Here is an 11,818-nt window from a genome sequence, read left to right as displayed (position 1 = left end):
CTAGCCTAAGTATAAGTTACAGCAAACAGAGGTAAAATATCCTTCCAGCAAAATACACATTTGCAAATCAAGAAAACAAATATAAAGATTAATTCGCCTTCTATCTAGTACTTACTAGTTAGAACATGAGAGACTGTTTCAGAAAGATTGGAGAAACCTGCTTGCATGTCTGGCTCCTCTTAATCCCAAGAGAGAACAAAGAACAACCCAACAAGCACAAACAAAGCCTTCCCTCCACCAAGATTTGAAAGTATCTTGTCCCCCGATTGGTCCTCTGGTCAGATGTCAGCCGGGTTCACTGAGCTTGTTAACCCTTTATAGGTAAAAGAGACATTAACTCTTAACTATCTGTTTATGACACCCTTTGATGATCATCCTTCCAGCACATTTCTCTGATGCCTCTTACATCACTATCCTCACGCAATGCCAGCCCCTCTGCTTCACCCAGCTTGGTATTTAGACTTCCGGAGAGACAAGGAGAGGGAGGTCAGATCTCTGATTGGCCCAACTTCTGTTGGTGGGAGAGAGAAGCGTTTGATCTGCACAGAGTTTTCCTTCCTTGCCTTCCTGCATTCTACTGACCTAAGACTCCGTCTCCGCTACCTTTGATTGGTCCTCACCAGCTCCCACTTGGACTTCCCCGACCTCTAGCCTGTCCTCTTTGTCAGGTTACAGAGTTCCGCCGTTAATCAATTCATCCCTAAAAGAGGCCCCGGCCTGAACCTTGTGGTTTCCCACCAGTTGGCTTCCCCCAGCCCTTAATGTAAAACCTCCTCTGCGACCTTTTTAACCGGTTCCGTTTGGTTTCGGTGGAGCTCATTCTTCCTGTATAGGCTCCTCCCTCCCCAAAAGGTTCCCCAGTTCCTAATGCACCTCACCCCTCCTCCCTACACCATCGCCTCAGCCACGCACTGAGACCTGGCAACTCTGCCTGGCCCTGCGCGTGGAGCTGGAAGATTTCAGAGAACGCTGCCATGGAGTCCTGGACTTCAACCTCTTTTCTGCCAGCCTCCAGGACCTCTCTCCTATCCTTCCCTATGTCACTGGCACCTCCATGTGCCACGGCGACCAGCTCCTTTCCATCGCTGCACATAAACCTGCTGGAGTCCCCTGCCACCCATTGCCTGGGCACCCAGCAGGCAATTCGCTGGCTGGGTCTCCTGCTCCTCACAACCCCACTGCTGACATGTCTAAGAATCGAATGCCCCATTCCTGTTACCTGGCTCCTCCTAGTATCTGGGTCCCTTCCCCCTCCAGGTACCGCTCAGTCCCGATGGCTGCCCAGTCATGTCTGTCTGTCCTTCCCTTCCAGGTACAGATATGCCTGCTGAGTGTGCTGGTCAGGACTGTGCCACCCCCGGGAGCTGGAATCAGTCACTCAGAGAGGTTGGTGCCTCTGCTATCCCAGCCCTGGGGAGCATGTAGAGGAGTGGAGTGTGTGTGGGAGGGTATAGGGGTAAGGTGTGGGGGGGTGCAGGAGTGGGATGAGGGTATGTGGGAGAGTGGGGCGGTGGGGGTGTGTGGGTAAGGGGGGATGCAGGGTGCATGGGGGTTTGGGTGCATGGGAGGGTGGGGCGGTGGGGTGTGTGTGTGTTTAGGGGTGGGATGCAGGGTGCATGGGGTGTGGAGGTGTGGGGGACGTAGGGGTGGGATGCGGGGTGCACAGGAGTTCGGGTGCATGGGAGGGTGGGGCAGTGGGGTGTGTGTGTGTGTAGGGGTGGGATGTGGAATGCATGGGAGTGGGGTGCATGGGAGGGTGGGGCGTGTGTGTGTGTGTAGGGGTGGGATGCAGGGTGCATGGGGTGTGGGGGATGTAGGGATGGGATGCGGGGGGCATGGGGGTTTGGGTGAATGGGAGGGTGGGGTGTGTGTGTGTAAGGGTGGGATGTGGGGTGCATGGGGTGGGGTGCATGGGAAGGTGGTGCGGTGGGGTGTGTGTGTGTGTAGGGGTGGGATGCAGGGTGCATGGAGTGTGGGGGTGTGGGGGAATGTAGGGGTGGGATGTGAAGTGCATGGGGGTTTGGGTGCATGGGAGGGTGGGGCGGTGGTGTGTGTGTGTGTGTAGGGGTGGGATACGGGGTGCATGGGGGGTGGGGGGTTAGCAGACGTCAGGTCCCAGGAGCAATAGGGAGCGGATGAACCCAGTGAGTAGCTGAGTCGCTCTGGGACGGGCTGGGGGTCTAGCTGGGGGAGGTCATGGGGCCATCATCACCGTCTTCTCATCCCTTGTTCTCCGCAGGTCTCTGGAGCTGTGGTGGTCTCGGGGCTGGTGCAGCTGGCCCTGGGGGTGTCTGGCGTGGGGGGATGGGTAGCCCAGCACTGCGGGCCCATGGTCCTGGCCCCCACCCTCTCCATCATCGGCCTGTCTGCCTACAAAGAGGCAGCCCATTTCTGCTCGGCCAGCTGGGGGGTCGCCCTGCTGTACGTGAGTCTGAGGCGGCCTGTGGAGCCATCTGGCCACACCCACACCGGGGTTCTGGCCAGTATCTCCCAATGGTAGGGTGCTGTGGGGAGTGGTGTCAGGGGAACTCCCCGCTACTGCATTCCCAGCAGAAGGCACTAATGTGAGCGCTCTGACTCCCAGGCTCTCCCAGCAGGAGGCGCTGGGGGAATGGCGCATGCACATGTGGGGAAGGAGCTCCCAGCTCTTCCAGGCCCACCCTCTCCCAGCAGGGGGCGCTGTGGGAGCTGCCTGGGGTGCAGCCTGCCAGCAGGGGTGATCCATTTGAGCTGGGGCCTGGGTGCTCCCTGCCCTGCATTAGCCATGCCGTGACCCGGGCTCTGTCTCTCCTAGACTCGTGCTCCTCGCCATCCTGTTCTCCCAGCACTTGGGGTCCTGCCGCCTGCCCCTTTGCACGTGGACCCGGGCCAAGGGCATCTCCGTGGAGACAAGCATCCCAGCCTTGCGCATGTTTTCGGTACGAGGCCCCGTGCTGCGCGCGGCACTTTCATTCCCCGTTGGCCCCGGGCAGCCTGCCTGGGCACCGACCCCCTCAGCGACTTGAGCGTTTCACCCTCTTCTTTGTGACTGACCTAGACCCAGAGGATTTGGGTTAGTCAGCACCAAAGGGGACTGTGGGGGGGGGCATTGGGGAGACACAGCCCGCCGGGCAATGGGCTGCGCTAGGGGAATTCGTATCGACAAAGGCCAAGTAATGCACATGGAGGGGGATGTCAACGTCGGTGCACCGTCCGGGCTCTCCCGGGGCTGTATCTGCTTGGGGAGGGAGCTGGGCTCGTCTAGACAGCGTGAGCAGAGCTCTGGTCAGTGCAAAGAAAGGACAGAGCAGAACTGGACGGGCTCAGAGGACAGGAACAAGAACCATCAAGGACCTGGGAGAGTGCAAAGACTGGGGATGTGATCAGTGACCAGCGAAGGGAGGTGAGGAGTGTCTCTTCTCCCGGCTCACGGAGCAAGAACAATGGGCTGCTGGACAAGAATGACAGGTGGGAGATCCAAAAGAAAACACTTTTTCACACGATGTGTGATTAGCCTGTGGAACTCACTGCCACAGGAAGTCACGATTTAGAAAGGGGCTGGACATTTCTCTGGATAACAGGACCCTCCAGAGTTGTTCTAATGAATTATAACACAAATTCTGGCAGGGCTATCACCCCTCATGCATCAGGGCTTGAGCGGATCTCTAACTGTCACAGACTGGGGGGGTGATATATGGGGAAGATAGAGAGGGGAAGAGCAACAAAAATGATGAAAGGTCTAGAAAACATGAGCTGTGAGGGGAGATTGAAATAACTGGGTTTGTTTAGTCTGGAAAAGAGAAGCCTGAGAGGGACCTGAGAACAGTTTCAAGTCCATAAAAGGTTGTTACAAGGAGGAGAGAGAAGAATTGTTCTTCTTAACCTCTGAGGACAGGACAAAAAGCAATGGGCTTAAACTGCAGCAAGGACGGTTTAGGATGGACATTAGGAAACACGTCCTGTCAGGGTGGTTTAGCACTGGAATAAATGGCCCAGGGAGGTTGTGGAATCTCCATCTCTGGGGATTGTTAAGAGCAGGTTGGACACACACCTGTCAGGAATGGTCTCTAGATAATACTTAGTCCTGCCCTGAGGCAGGGGACTGGACTAGAGACCTCGTGAGGTCCCTTCCAGTCCTATGGTTCTATTATTTTATGATTATCCCCATCTGCTGCTGCAGGATTCTTCCACCTTCCTCTGCAGTGATGCTGGGCTCTGCCCCAGGCTGGAGACTGGGGGAGCTGGAGCTGGGGGCTGACCCAATCTGCCAGTGCTGGTGTCCCATTCCTCTCCCTGGGCCAGACCCTCTGTCAGGGCAGCTCCACTGACTTGATGCTGATGGGTCTGCCCCCTTGCCCCACAAGCAGATCAAAGCACCCGGTGGCAATGGTACGTTGCAGGGTGGGCGCCCTGCTCCAGGGAGTGGCACTGGCCTGGCTGGGGCAGCTGCGTTGGCTGGGCCAGGTTTCTAGCCTGTGGCTGACATTGGTGGGTACTCTGGAGGGGGCGGGGTGTGTGCCCTCGGGTCGGGGACTGAGCGAGGGCTTTCACGGGCCCATCGCAGGCTCCCTTCGCTGCCTCTGCAGGTGCTGCTGCCGCTTTGCTGTGCCTGGATTGTCTGGGGAATCCTGAGCCACCTTCACGTCCACTGGGACCTGCTGGGCCCTGCCACATGGCATTTGCCCACAGCGAATGGCACCCTCCGCTCCCCTTGGCTCCAAGTCCCCTACCCAGGTAGGATGGGGGACAGGGCTGGCCCTGCTGTCCACTCTCTGCCCGTGGCCCCTGTCCGCCAGTGACCATCTCTACCTCCCTCCCTTCTAGGTGAGCAGGAATGGCCGTCCCTCAGCTCCCGGGCTCTGGGTGTGGGCGTCGCCATGGGCATCACCTCCAGCATGAACTCCGTGGGCTGCTACCTGCTGTGCCCGCGAGCACTGCGGGCCCCCGCCCTTCCTCGGCATGCCTGCAACCGCGGGCTCTGCACGGAAGGGCTGGGCAGCCTCCTTTTGGGGGCGCTGGGGGGCGTGAGTGGCACAGCTTCCAGCATCCCCAACGCCTGCACCAACAGCCTCACCCAGGTAAGGCGGGTGACTTGGGTGGGGGGCCTGTGGGCATGCCAGGCCAACCTAGAGCTGCCACTGCACTGTGGTGCACCGGTCTGGCCAGCTTGTGGGGCAGCAGGTAAAGGGGTTGCAGGGGGCATAACGGAGGCTGCCCAGCTATGGGCCGTGTTGCCTCCTCCATGCAGGCGGGTTCTGTCCACGCCCAAGCTGGACGTGTGCCTCCACCAGGGGCCATCCCAGGGCTCATCTCACGCCAGCGAGGGCCTGGATCAGATGGCTCAGGTGGCATGGATGCCCCTTGCGGCACTAGTGGCAGCTCGTTAGAGATGGTTCTTGTAAAGGGGCAGAGGGCAAGGTTCTCTCTGTGCGGGGGTAAGGCAGGCCTGGTGGAAGTGCTCTGCCTGCCAGCAGTGCCCCTGGCGCCTATGGGATGGCACTGGGGTACGAAGGGAGACCCTTCAAGGGGCAGCTGCTGACACTGGAAGGCAATTCTCCCGCAGGCTGTGCCATGTGAGAAAGGTGGCCTGGGCAGGCAGGGCTGGGTGCCGGGAATTCAGGAGGCCCCAGACCACTGGCAGAGGGATAACTTCACGATCCAGCAGACACCCAGGCCCTGCCCACTTGCACTGGCAGTGTGGCAGGAGCCCAGGGGCACGGCCCAGAGCAGATCCCTGCTGCCCTGCTTGTCACAGAGGTGCAGCCCAGGGTGACAATGGCTCCCAGCATGCACTGTATGCTGGCCATGCGTAGGACATAGGGGTGCTGGAGGCCGACTTGCGGGACAGTCTGGGCTTACTGGGGCCCCCGGTCTGCCCCAGAAATGGGGGGTTCAGGCCAGAGTATGGAGCGCTGAGGCAGACAGATGCCCCCTACCCCAAGCGCCAGTCCCCACCAGCTGTGAGGGGGCCGGGGTGCATGGGAGGCCAGAGTGGGCAGAGGCAGTTGAGGGGTGCAGGCTTGGGCAAGGTGCTACTGGGGCTCCCCCAGCCCACCACACCTCCCCATTCTCTCTCTTTGTGCCCAGGCCAGCTCGCGTCACTCCGTGCAAGTGAGTGCGTTGGCATGTGTGTTCCTGGGCTTGTCCCCCCGGCTGGCAGAGCTCCTCACCACCATCCCACTGGCGGTTCATGGTAAATAGCCCCCCCGGAGCCAGGGCTCCAGGGAGAACCCATCCCCCAGGGAGAATAGAGCGCTGGACGCTGCACTCAGAGGGGCCCCCGGTTGCTTGAAGTTCGAGACGCTGAGGGGAGGGCAAGGCCTGCTGCTCCAGCAGAGCCAGCAGGGGGCGCTCACATACTGTGTGTGTAGGCCCTACATAAACCATAGCATTACCCACAATTCCTGAGGGACAGCTCAGCAGACTCCTTTCTATAAGTCAGACCACCAGCTGGGGTGAAATCGTGGCCCTGTTGACATCTGCGGCAAAACTCCCACTGCAGTCGGGATCACAGCTGAGAGCCAACGCCATCCCCCTAAAACTGGGTCCTGCATCCTGTTGGGCGCCGACCCTAACGGTCTGGGATGGCTGGGGCCAAGTGGCTCATGAGGCCATGTTCAAACGCAGCTGCCAAAGCCCAGTGGGGAGCATGGAGCCCCCTCCTGCAAACCAGGGGGCGACAGGCAGGCAGCAGCCCCCAGAGCCCCGTGACGAGTGGCAGCACAGTACCCTAAACCCGGGTCTGACAGGCTGGGGCAAGGTGCGCTCTGGACAGGGCCATGTGCAGGCCTGACAGCTGGGAGGACAGATCGGCTTGTGAGTGTGGGTGGGAGAAGGGGAAAAGTGAGGCCAGGCCCCCAGAAGCAAAGCAACACCAGCCCTGTTTTCTCACCTGGGATTTGCAACCTCTCCCACACCACCCGCCATCAGGATTTGCACAACCATCTTCCCACCACACATGCCTGCCCGCCCGGTCTTGCTGCTGCAGGTGGGGTGCTCTGCGTGACATACACCGTTGCTGTCGGCACTGGGATTTCGTATTTCCAGTACGCGAACATCGACTCGGGGAGAAACATCTTCATCGTCGGCTTCACCATGTTCATGGCGCTGCTGGTGCCATGGTGGCTCAGCGCGGCCCCGGGATACGTGGCCACAGGTGCCGTATGAGCCGCCTTCTCTCGGGCTGGGGGCTGACGACCCTGGGAATCATGTTCCCTCTTGTGTTCGCCCCAGGACGCTGGGTCACCACGCGCTGTGTGAGTCCAGTCCTGGTGGCTGGCTGCTCCCCCTCTGTGCCATTCGGCTCCAGCCTTTGATCCCTGGCAGGGCTCTGAACCCTGCAGCAGGGCTCCGAACCCTCCTTGCTCTTTGGCACCTGCTTATGGGCCGATCTTCCCCTTGCAGCCCTTGGCTGGAACGTTTCAGTGTGATGCCTGAGGGCAGGCCGATGCTGCTCGTGGTCTGGTAACTCTGCTGTTGTTCCCCTTAGGCTGGGTCTGCCTGGACCTTTTCCTCCTCTCTGTGATGACGGTTCCAGTCTTTTTAACTGGCCTCTTGTCCTTCTTCTTGGAGAACACAGTCTCCGGTAAGATGATGCCCCCACCCATTGCCAGGTGCCCTCGTTTAAATCTCTCTCTGCTGCAGGGGCAGCAGGTCTGGCTCCAGGCGAGTCGCTGCGGCTGGATTCTAGTGTTAGTTACCGAGGGACGTGGAATCCAGTCCTGTGCATCCGGCCAGCGGGTGCGTGCGGGAGGGAGGCCCCTGTGGGACTGCTGTGAGGGAGAGTCATGGGGATTGTCACCGGGACAACAGCCCCACGAGACTGACGGCTCCAGTCCCCACAGTCCCCGCCTGGGACGGCCGTAAGGATGGGTTTTCTGCAATCCCGACTGTCACTGCGGTGGTAGCGGTAAAGCCAGTGCCTTGCGCCCCTGCAGCACCTTCCATTGCCCTGGGGACCTGAGCGTAGCTTAGTGGCTAGGGAGGGCGTAGACATGGTGAGTATTTTTACCAGTGCCAACCTCCAGCTGCCAGCTGGATCTCAGAGGGTTCTCCTCCAGCTGCCTGTGGGCGGGTTCTCTAACCATGTCCCTCCTCCTTGGTTGCAGGGACTCTGGAAGAACGAGGGGTGCTCACTGAGCTGGCAGTGTGGAAACCAGGCGTGGGCCAGAATGCTCGTCAGGGGTGTGGGAGCGAAGCCAGTCGGGTATACGGGCTTCCCCCAGCCATGAGAAAGCTTCTCCCTCCCTCCAGGTGTAAGGCCTTTCCATTCTGCTTCCTCTGCCCGGGGAGGGAGGAGAGCCACGCTTTGGAAGAGGGATCAGCTCCCCCGGGGGAAGCCACAGGCCTGCTGCTGAAACCCAGCACTATGGAGGTAGAGTCAGACAGGAAATGGAGAGAGACCGAGAGGTGCAAATGGGACAATGCTGTTTGATGCTGGGAGCCCTGTTCGGAGGGAGCACAGCTGGGAAACCTTCCCAAGGAACGTGCTCTGCATCCTGCTGAGGCAGGCACCGGAAGCGACGTGGGTTTCACCCGGTTATTTTGCTCCCTGCATTTCAAGCTTGTACCGATTGGAGGATGGAATTCTGTCCCGCGCTCCCGGCACAGACCTTGTTCCTCCCCAGCTGGGGCTGTATAAAAAGATGCAACCACCTCTGGACTTCTGGTTTCCTTTCCAGCCATCTCCATTGCTGCGTGTTTGTGTTAGTAGAAGAGAGGAGAGAGTCCAGCTCCTACTGGCTGCCTCTAGGAGAGAAAGTGCCCTGTGGTGCTGGAGCCGGGGCAAAGGTCTGCTCTGGACCGAGGCCAGATTCACTACGGGCTGAAAGCGGAGCCAGCAGCCAGCTGGGCTGCTTCAGTCTCTGTGCGCTTCCCCCTTTGGATCGCACTGTGTGAGGCTGTCCAGAGAGAGACGTGCTCCCACAGAGCAGGCCTGGCAGGTCTCTGCTGACCTCTAAGGTTCCTGGTGGGCCGGCGAACCTCAGCCAGTTTGTGCACTCATGCTAAGTAGCTGCAGTGCTGTTGGTGGCATCGCAGCCATGCCGGGAAGTGTCTGGGACCCCGGCTATCAGCATAGTGGGCAGGGCATAATCCCCATTTGTACTTGCTCCTGGCCATTGCTGCAGGTGGCTGTGACTCATTAGGGAAGTGGTCCCCAACCTTTTTTGTCTGGTGGGCACCAGACAACGAGCCATGGAGGACCATGGGAGCGGACGAGCATCTGCCGAAATTCCGCCGACAAGTGGTAACGTCAATAGGCGTCGCCGCCGACAAGCAGCGTCCTCCAGAGGCATCGCCGCTGAAATACCGCCGAAAATCAGTGACGCAGCTTGTCGGCATTTTGGCGGATGCTTGTCCGCCAACCGGTACACGGGTGCACTTAGACACCTCGGCGGGCGCCATGGCACTTTTGGGCACCGCATTGGGGACCCCTCCAGTAGGGGGTGGGGTCAGGGCAGTTGCTAACCCCTTGGCTTAATAAAAACCGCTTCTTGGTCCTGGCATGCCTGGAGGTAGCTGCACCCAGGAGTTGTGTGGCCCTCTCCTGTGGACACTCACAAGGGGTAGCCTCAGACTTCTCCGCCAGCTGGCAGAAGTCTCTAAAGGTGCCCTAAGCAGGGCCCCTCTGCTCCATGTACACCAGCCCCTTGGAGGCTATTTCTCCCCAGGATTTGGAATCCCTCTGCTTTTCCCCACTCCCTCCCTTGCCAGGAGAGGGGACTGTAACATGACACTGCAGGGGGCATTGAAAACCAGCCTCTCTGCCCTCCACTGGGACAGAACCCTAGTCCGTAATCTCTTACCCCAGCCGAGAGCAAGCGGGAGGGCCCCAGCGGTTAACTCCAGCTGCGCCAGGATCTGGGGCAGCTTCCTGCTGTGTGCAGCGCTGGAGTTGTTCTGGTGCCATCCCAGGTGGCAAGCAGGGACCCAAGAGGAGAACAGCCCCTGCCTGTCACAGAGGCTGGTAATTTTTAAATCATGATGTTTTTCTAAAAGCTCTGCTCTAGGAACGATGTTAGGGCAGGTCTCTGGCCTGGGCTGTACAGGAACCAGCTTAGGTGATCACAGTGGTTCCTTCCAGCCTCGGGGCCTATGGGTCTAAGCGGGGCATTCCGGCCATGGCAGCCATTTGCAGAGGCATTAGCACGTCCCCACACCCCCTTTGCACTATTCCTGCTACTTTGCTGGAATCAGCCAAGCCACAGAGAGGTCAGCCCTTCGCCTTCCAACTTGTACAATAGCGAGTCGCAGCTCAGCAGAGAGCACCCGTGCGACGCGGCCTTTGGGAGGGGAGAGCTGGCTGGGGGAGAGCTGGCCCAAGTCCAGATTTCGGGGGCAACACCCAGCACTGTTGTGATAAATGGGCCTACAAATGTACCCGAAGTGTGAGCGCAGCTGTAAAGAGAGGGTGAAAGTTCCTGGTGTGTCACACAAACCGTCCTACTCCAACACGTGGACTGGGAAAGGTGCAAAAGACTGAATTAGCCCAGACAATGAGGCTGTCTGAGATCATTCGAATTAAAGGCCCACGTTAGGATCAGGCCTGGTAAACAAGAGCAGCATGAGACTGAAAAGGAATGAACCAAAAGGGGTGTGTGAGATAGCAGGCCTAACTGGTGGACAAAGTAATGCAGGGCGGGGCTATTCCGCCATTGCTCCCCTCTGGGGTCCTTCTAGAAAGAGACCATGGGAGAAAAATTGGCTGCTGGAGAGAGTTTCACCATGATGGCTGCCTGCCCCACCATCTGCTGGGGACCTGTCATCCTGATCCTGAGAGCTGTCCTGAGCAGAGCAGAACCCAGATGACTCTCCCAGCTCCAGGTGAGTCCCAAACACCATGTGGGATGTAAGACCTCCCTCCCATGTCTCCGTTTCCTTCCCCTCCTTATTTCTTCTCTTTTCCGTCGGTCCAATAAGTGTCTGGCTTAGCTGGCCTAAGCTGCATATTTTGCAACACTGCCAGGAGCCTATGACCTGAAGGAGGCCACTAAAAGCAATGCCTTAAACAGCCTGATGCTGGTATGAGTTTGCCAGGTCTCAGGGTGGCTGGTCAGCCTGTGGGCTGCGCCTGTGTTTTTCCAACAGGAAAGTTGGAAGTGAACATCAATGCCAGAGACAGAACAAAGCTGCATCTTCTCCCTTTGCTGTTCTTGTCTCTTCCCTCTTGTGTGTGTTTGTCCTGTTTTTTGTTCTAGGAAACAGGCTCAGACTTACCAGCAACAGTCACAGCTCAGATGACTTCTCTCTCACACGCCATCCCACCCAAATGACAGTTACCACCATCCTCTCTTGCAAAACTGGGTTACGCTGCTCAGTCACGGGGTGGAGCTGTGTGTAAACACCGTATTGAAGCTGACCTGAACCACACCTGGCAGAGCAGTCAAGGAGCTGACCATGAACACAGCTGGGGTGTGTAGAACCACAGACCAAGAGGGTTAGAGGGAACTGGTCATCTAGTCTAACCCCTGCCAATGCAGGACTTGTTGGGTCTCACCTATCCCAGACAGACAGCTCCAGCCTCCTCTCAAAAACCTCCAGTGAAGGGGCTTCCACAGCCCCCAAAACATCTGTGCCACTGTCCCACTCCTCTTATGGGGAGGGAGTTTCTCCTGAGATTGACTCTAACTCTGCTGTGCTGTCCTTTGAGCTCATCGCCTCTTGTCCTGCCCCCTGTGGCAAGAGAGACCAACTTTTCTCCATCTTATTATTGCAGCTCTTCAAGTGTGACCCTTCTGCCCCTCTGAGTTGGCAGCAACAAGGGCTGGGTTCAGTATCCAGGGGTTCCGTTTCAGTAACACAATACATAACCGGCTCGAGCCCCCACCCAGTGACCTGG

The 11,818-nt window shown here is 58.5% G+C and overlaps 1 protein-coding gene across 1 annotated transcript in view; it reads left to right on the top strand.

Moving 5' to 3' along the window:
• The window catches only part of SLC23A3 (solute carrier family 23 member 3), a 28,441-nt gene extending 19,898 nt beyond the window's left edge, over window positions 1-8,543 (top strand). Inside the window, exons 4-12 of the mRNA XM_032791631.2 lie at window positions 1,313-1,386; window positions 2,240-2,421; window positions 2,795-2,918; window positions 4,566-4,713; window positions 4,804-5,057; window positions 6,067-6,172; window positions 6,968-7,135; window positions 7,469-7,564; window positions 8,088-8,543. Coding sequence (XP_032647522.1) covers window positions 1,313-1,386; window positions 2,240-2,421; window positions 2,795-2,918; window positions 4,566-4,713; window positions 4,804-5,057; window positions 6,067-6,172; window positions 6,968-7,135; window positions 7,469-7,564; window positions 8,088-8,413 — 1,478 coding nt within the window. The 3' untranslated portion in view covers window positions 8,414-8,543. The remainder of the gene's footprint in view (window positions 1-1,312; window positions 1,387-2,239; window positions 2,422-2,794; window positions 2,919-4,565; window positions 4,714-4,803; window positions 5,058-6,066; window positions 6,173-6,967; window positions 7,136-7,468; window positions 7,565-8,087) is intronic.
• Window positions 8,544-11,818: the final 3,275 nt, after the last annotated feature.

The sequence above is a fragment of the Chelonoidis abingdonii genome, chromosome 10, assembly GCF_003597395.2.
Source record: "Chelonoidis abingdonii isolate Lonesome George chromosome 10, CheloAbing_2.0, whole genome shotgun sequence".
In the NCBI taxonomy this organism is placed as follows: Eukaryota; Metazoa; Chordata; order Testudines; family Testudinidae; genus Chelonoidis; species Chelonoidis abingdonii.
Note: the sequence above shows the minus strand (reverse complement) of the source record. Positions and strands in the feature narration are given on the sequence as shown.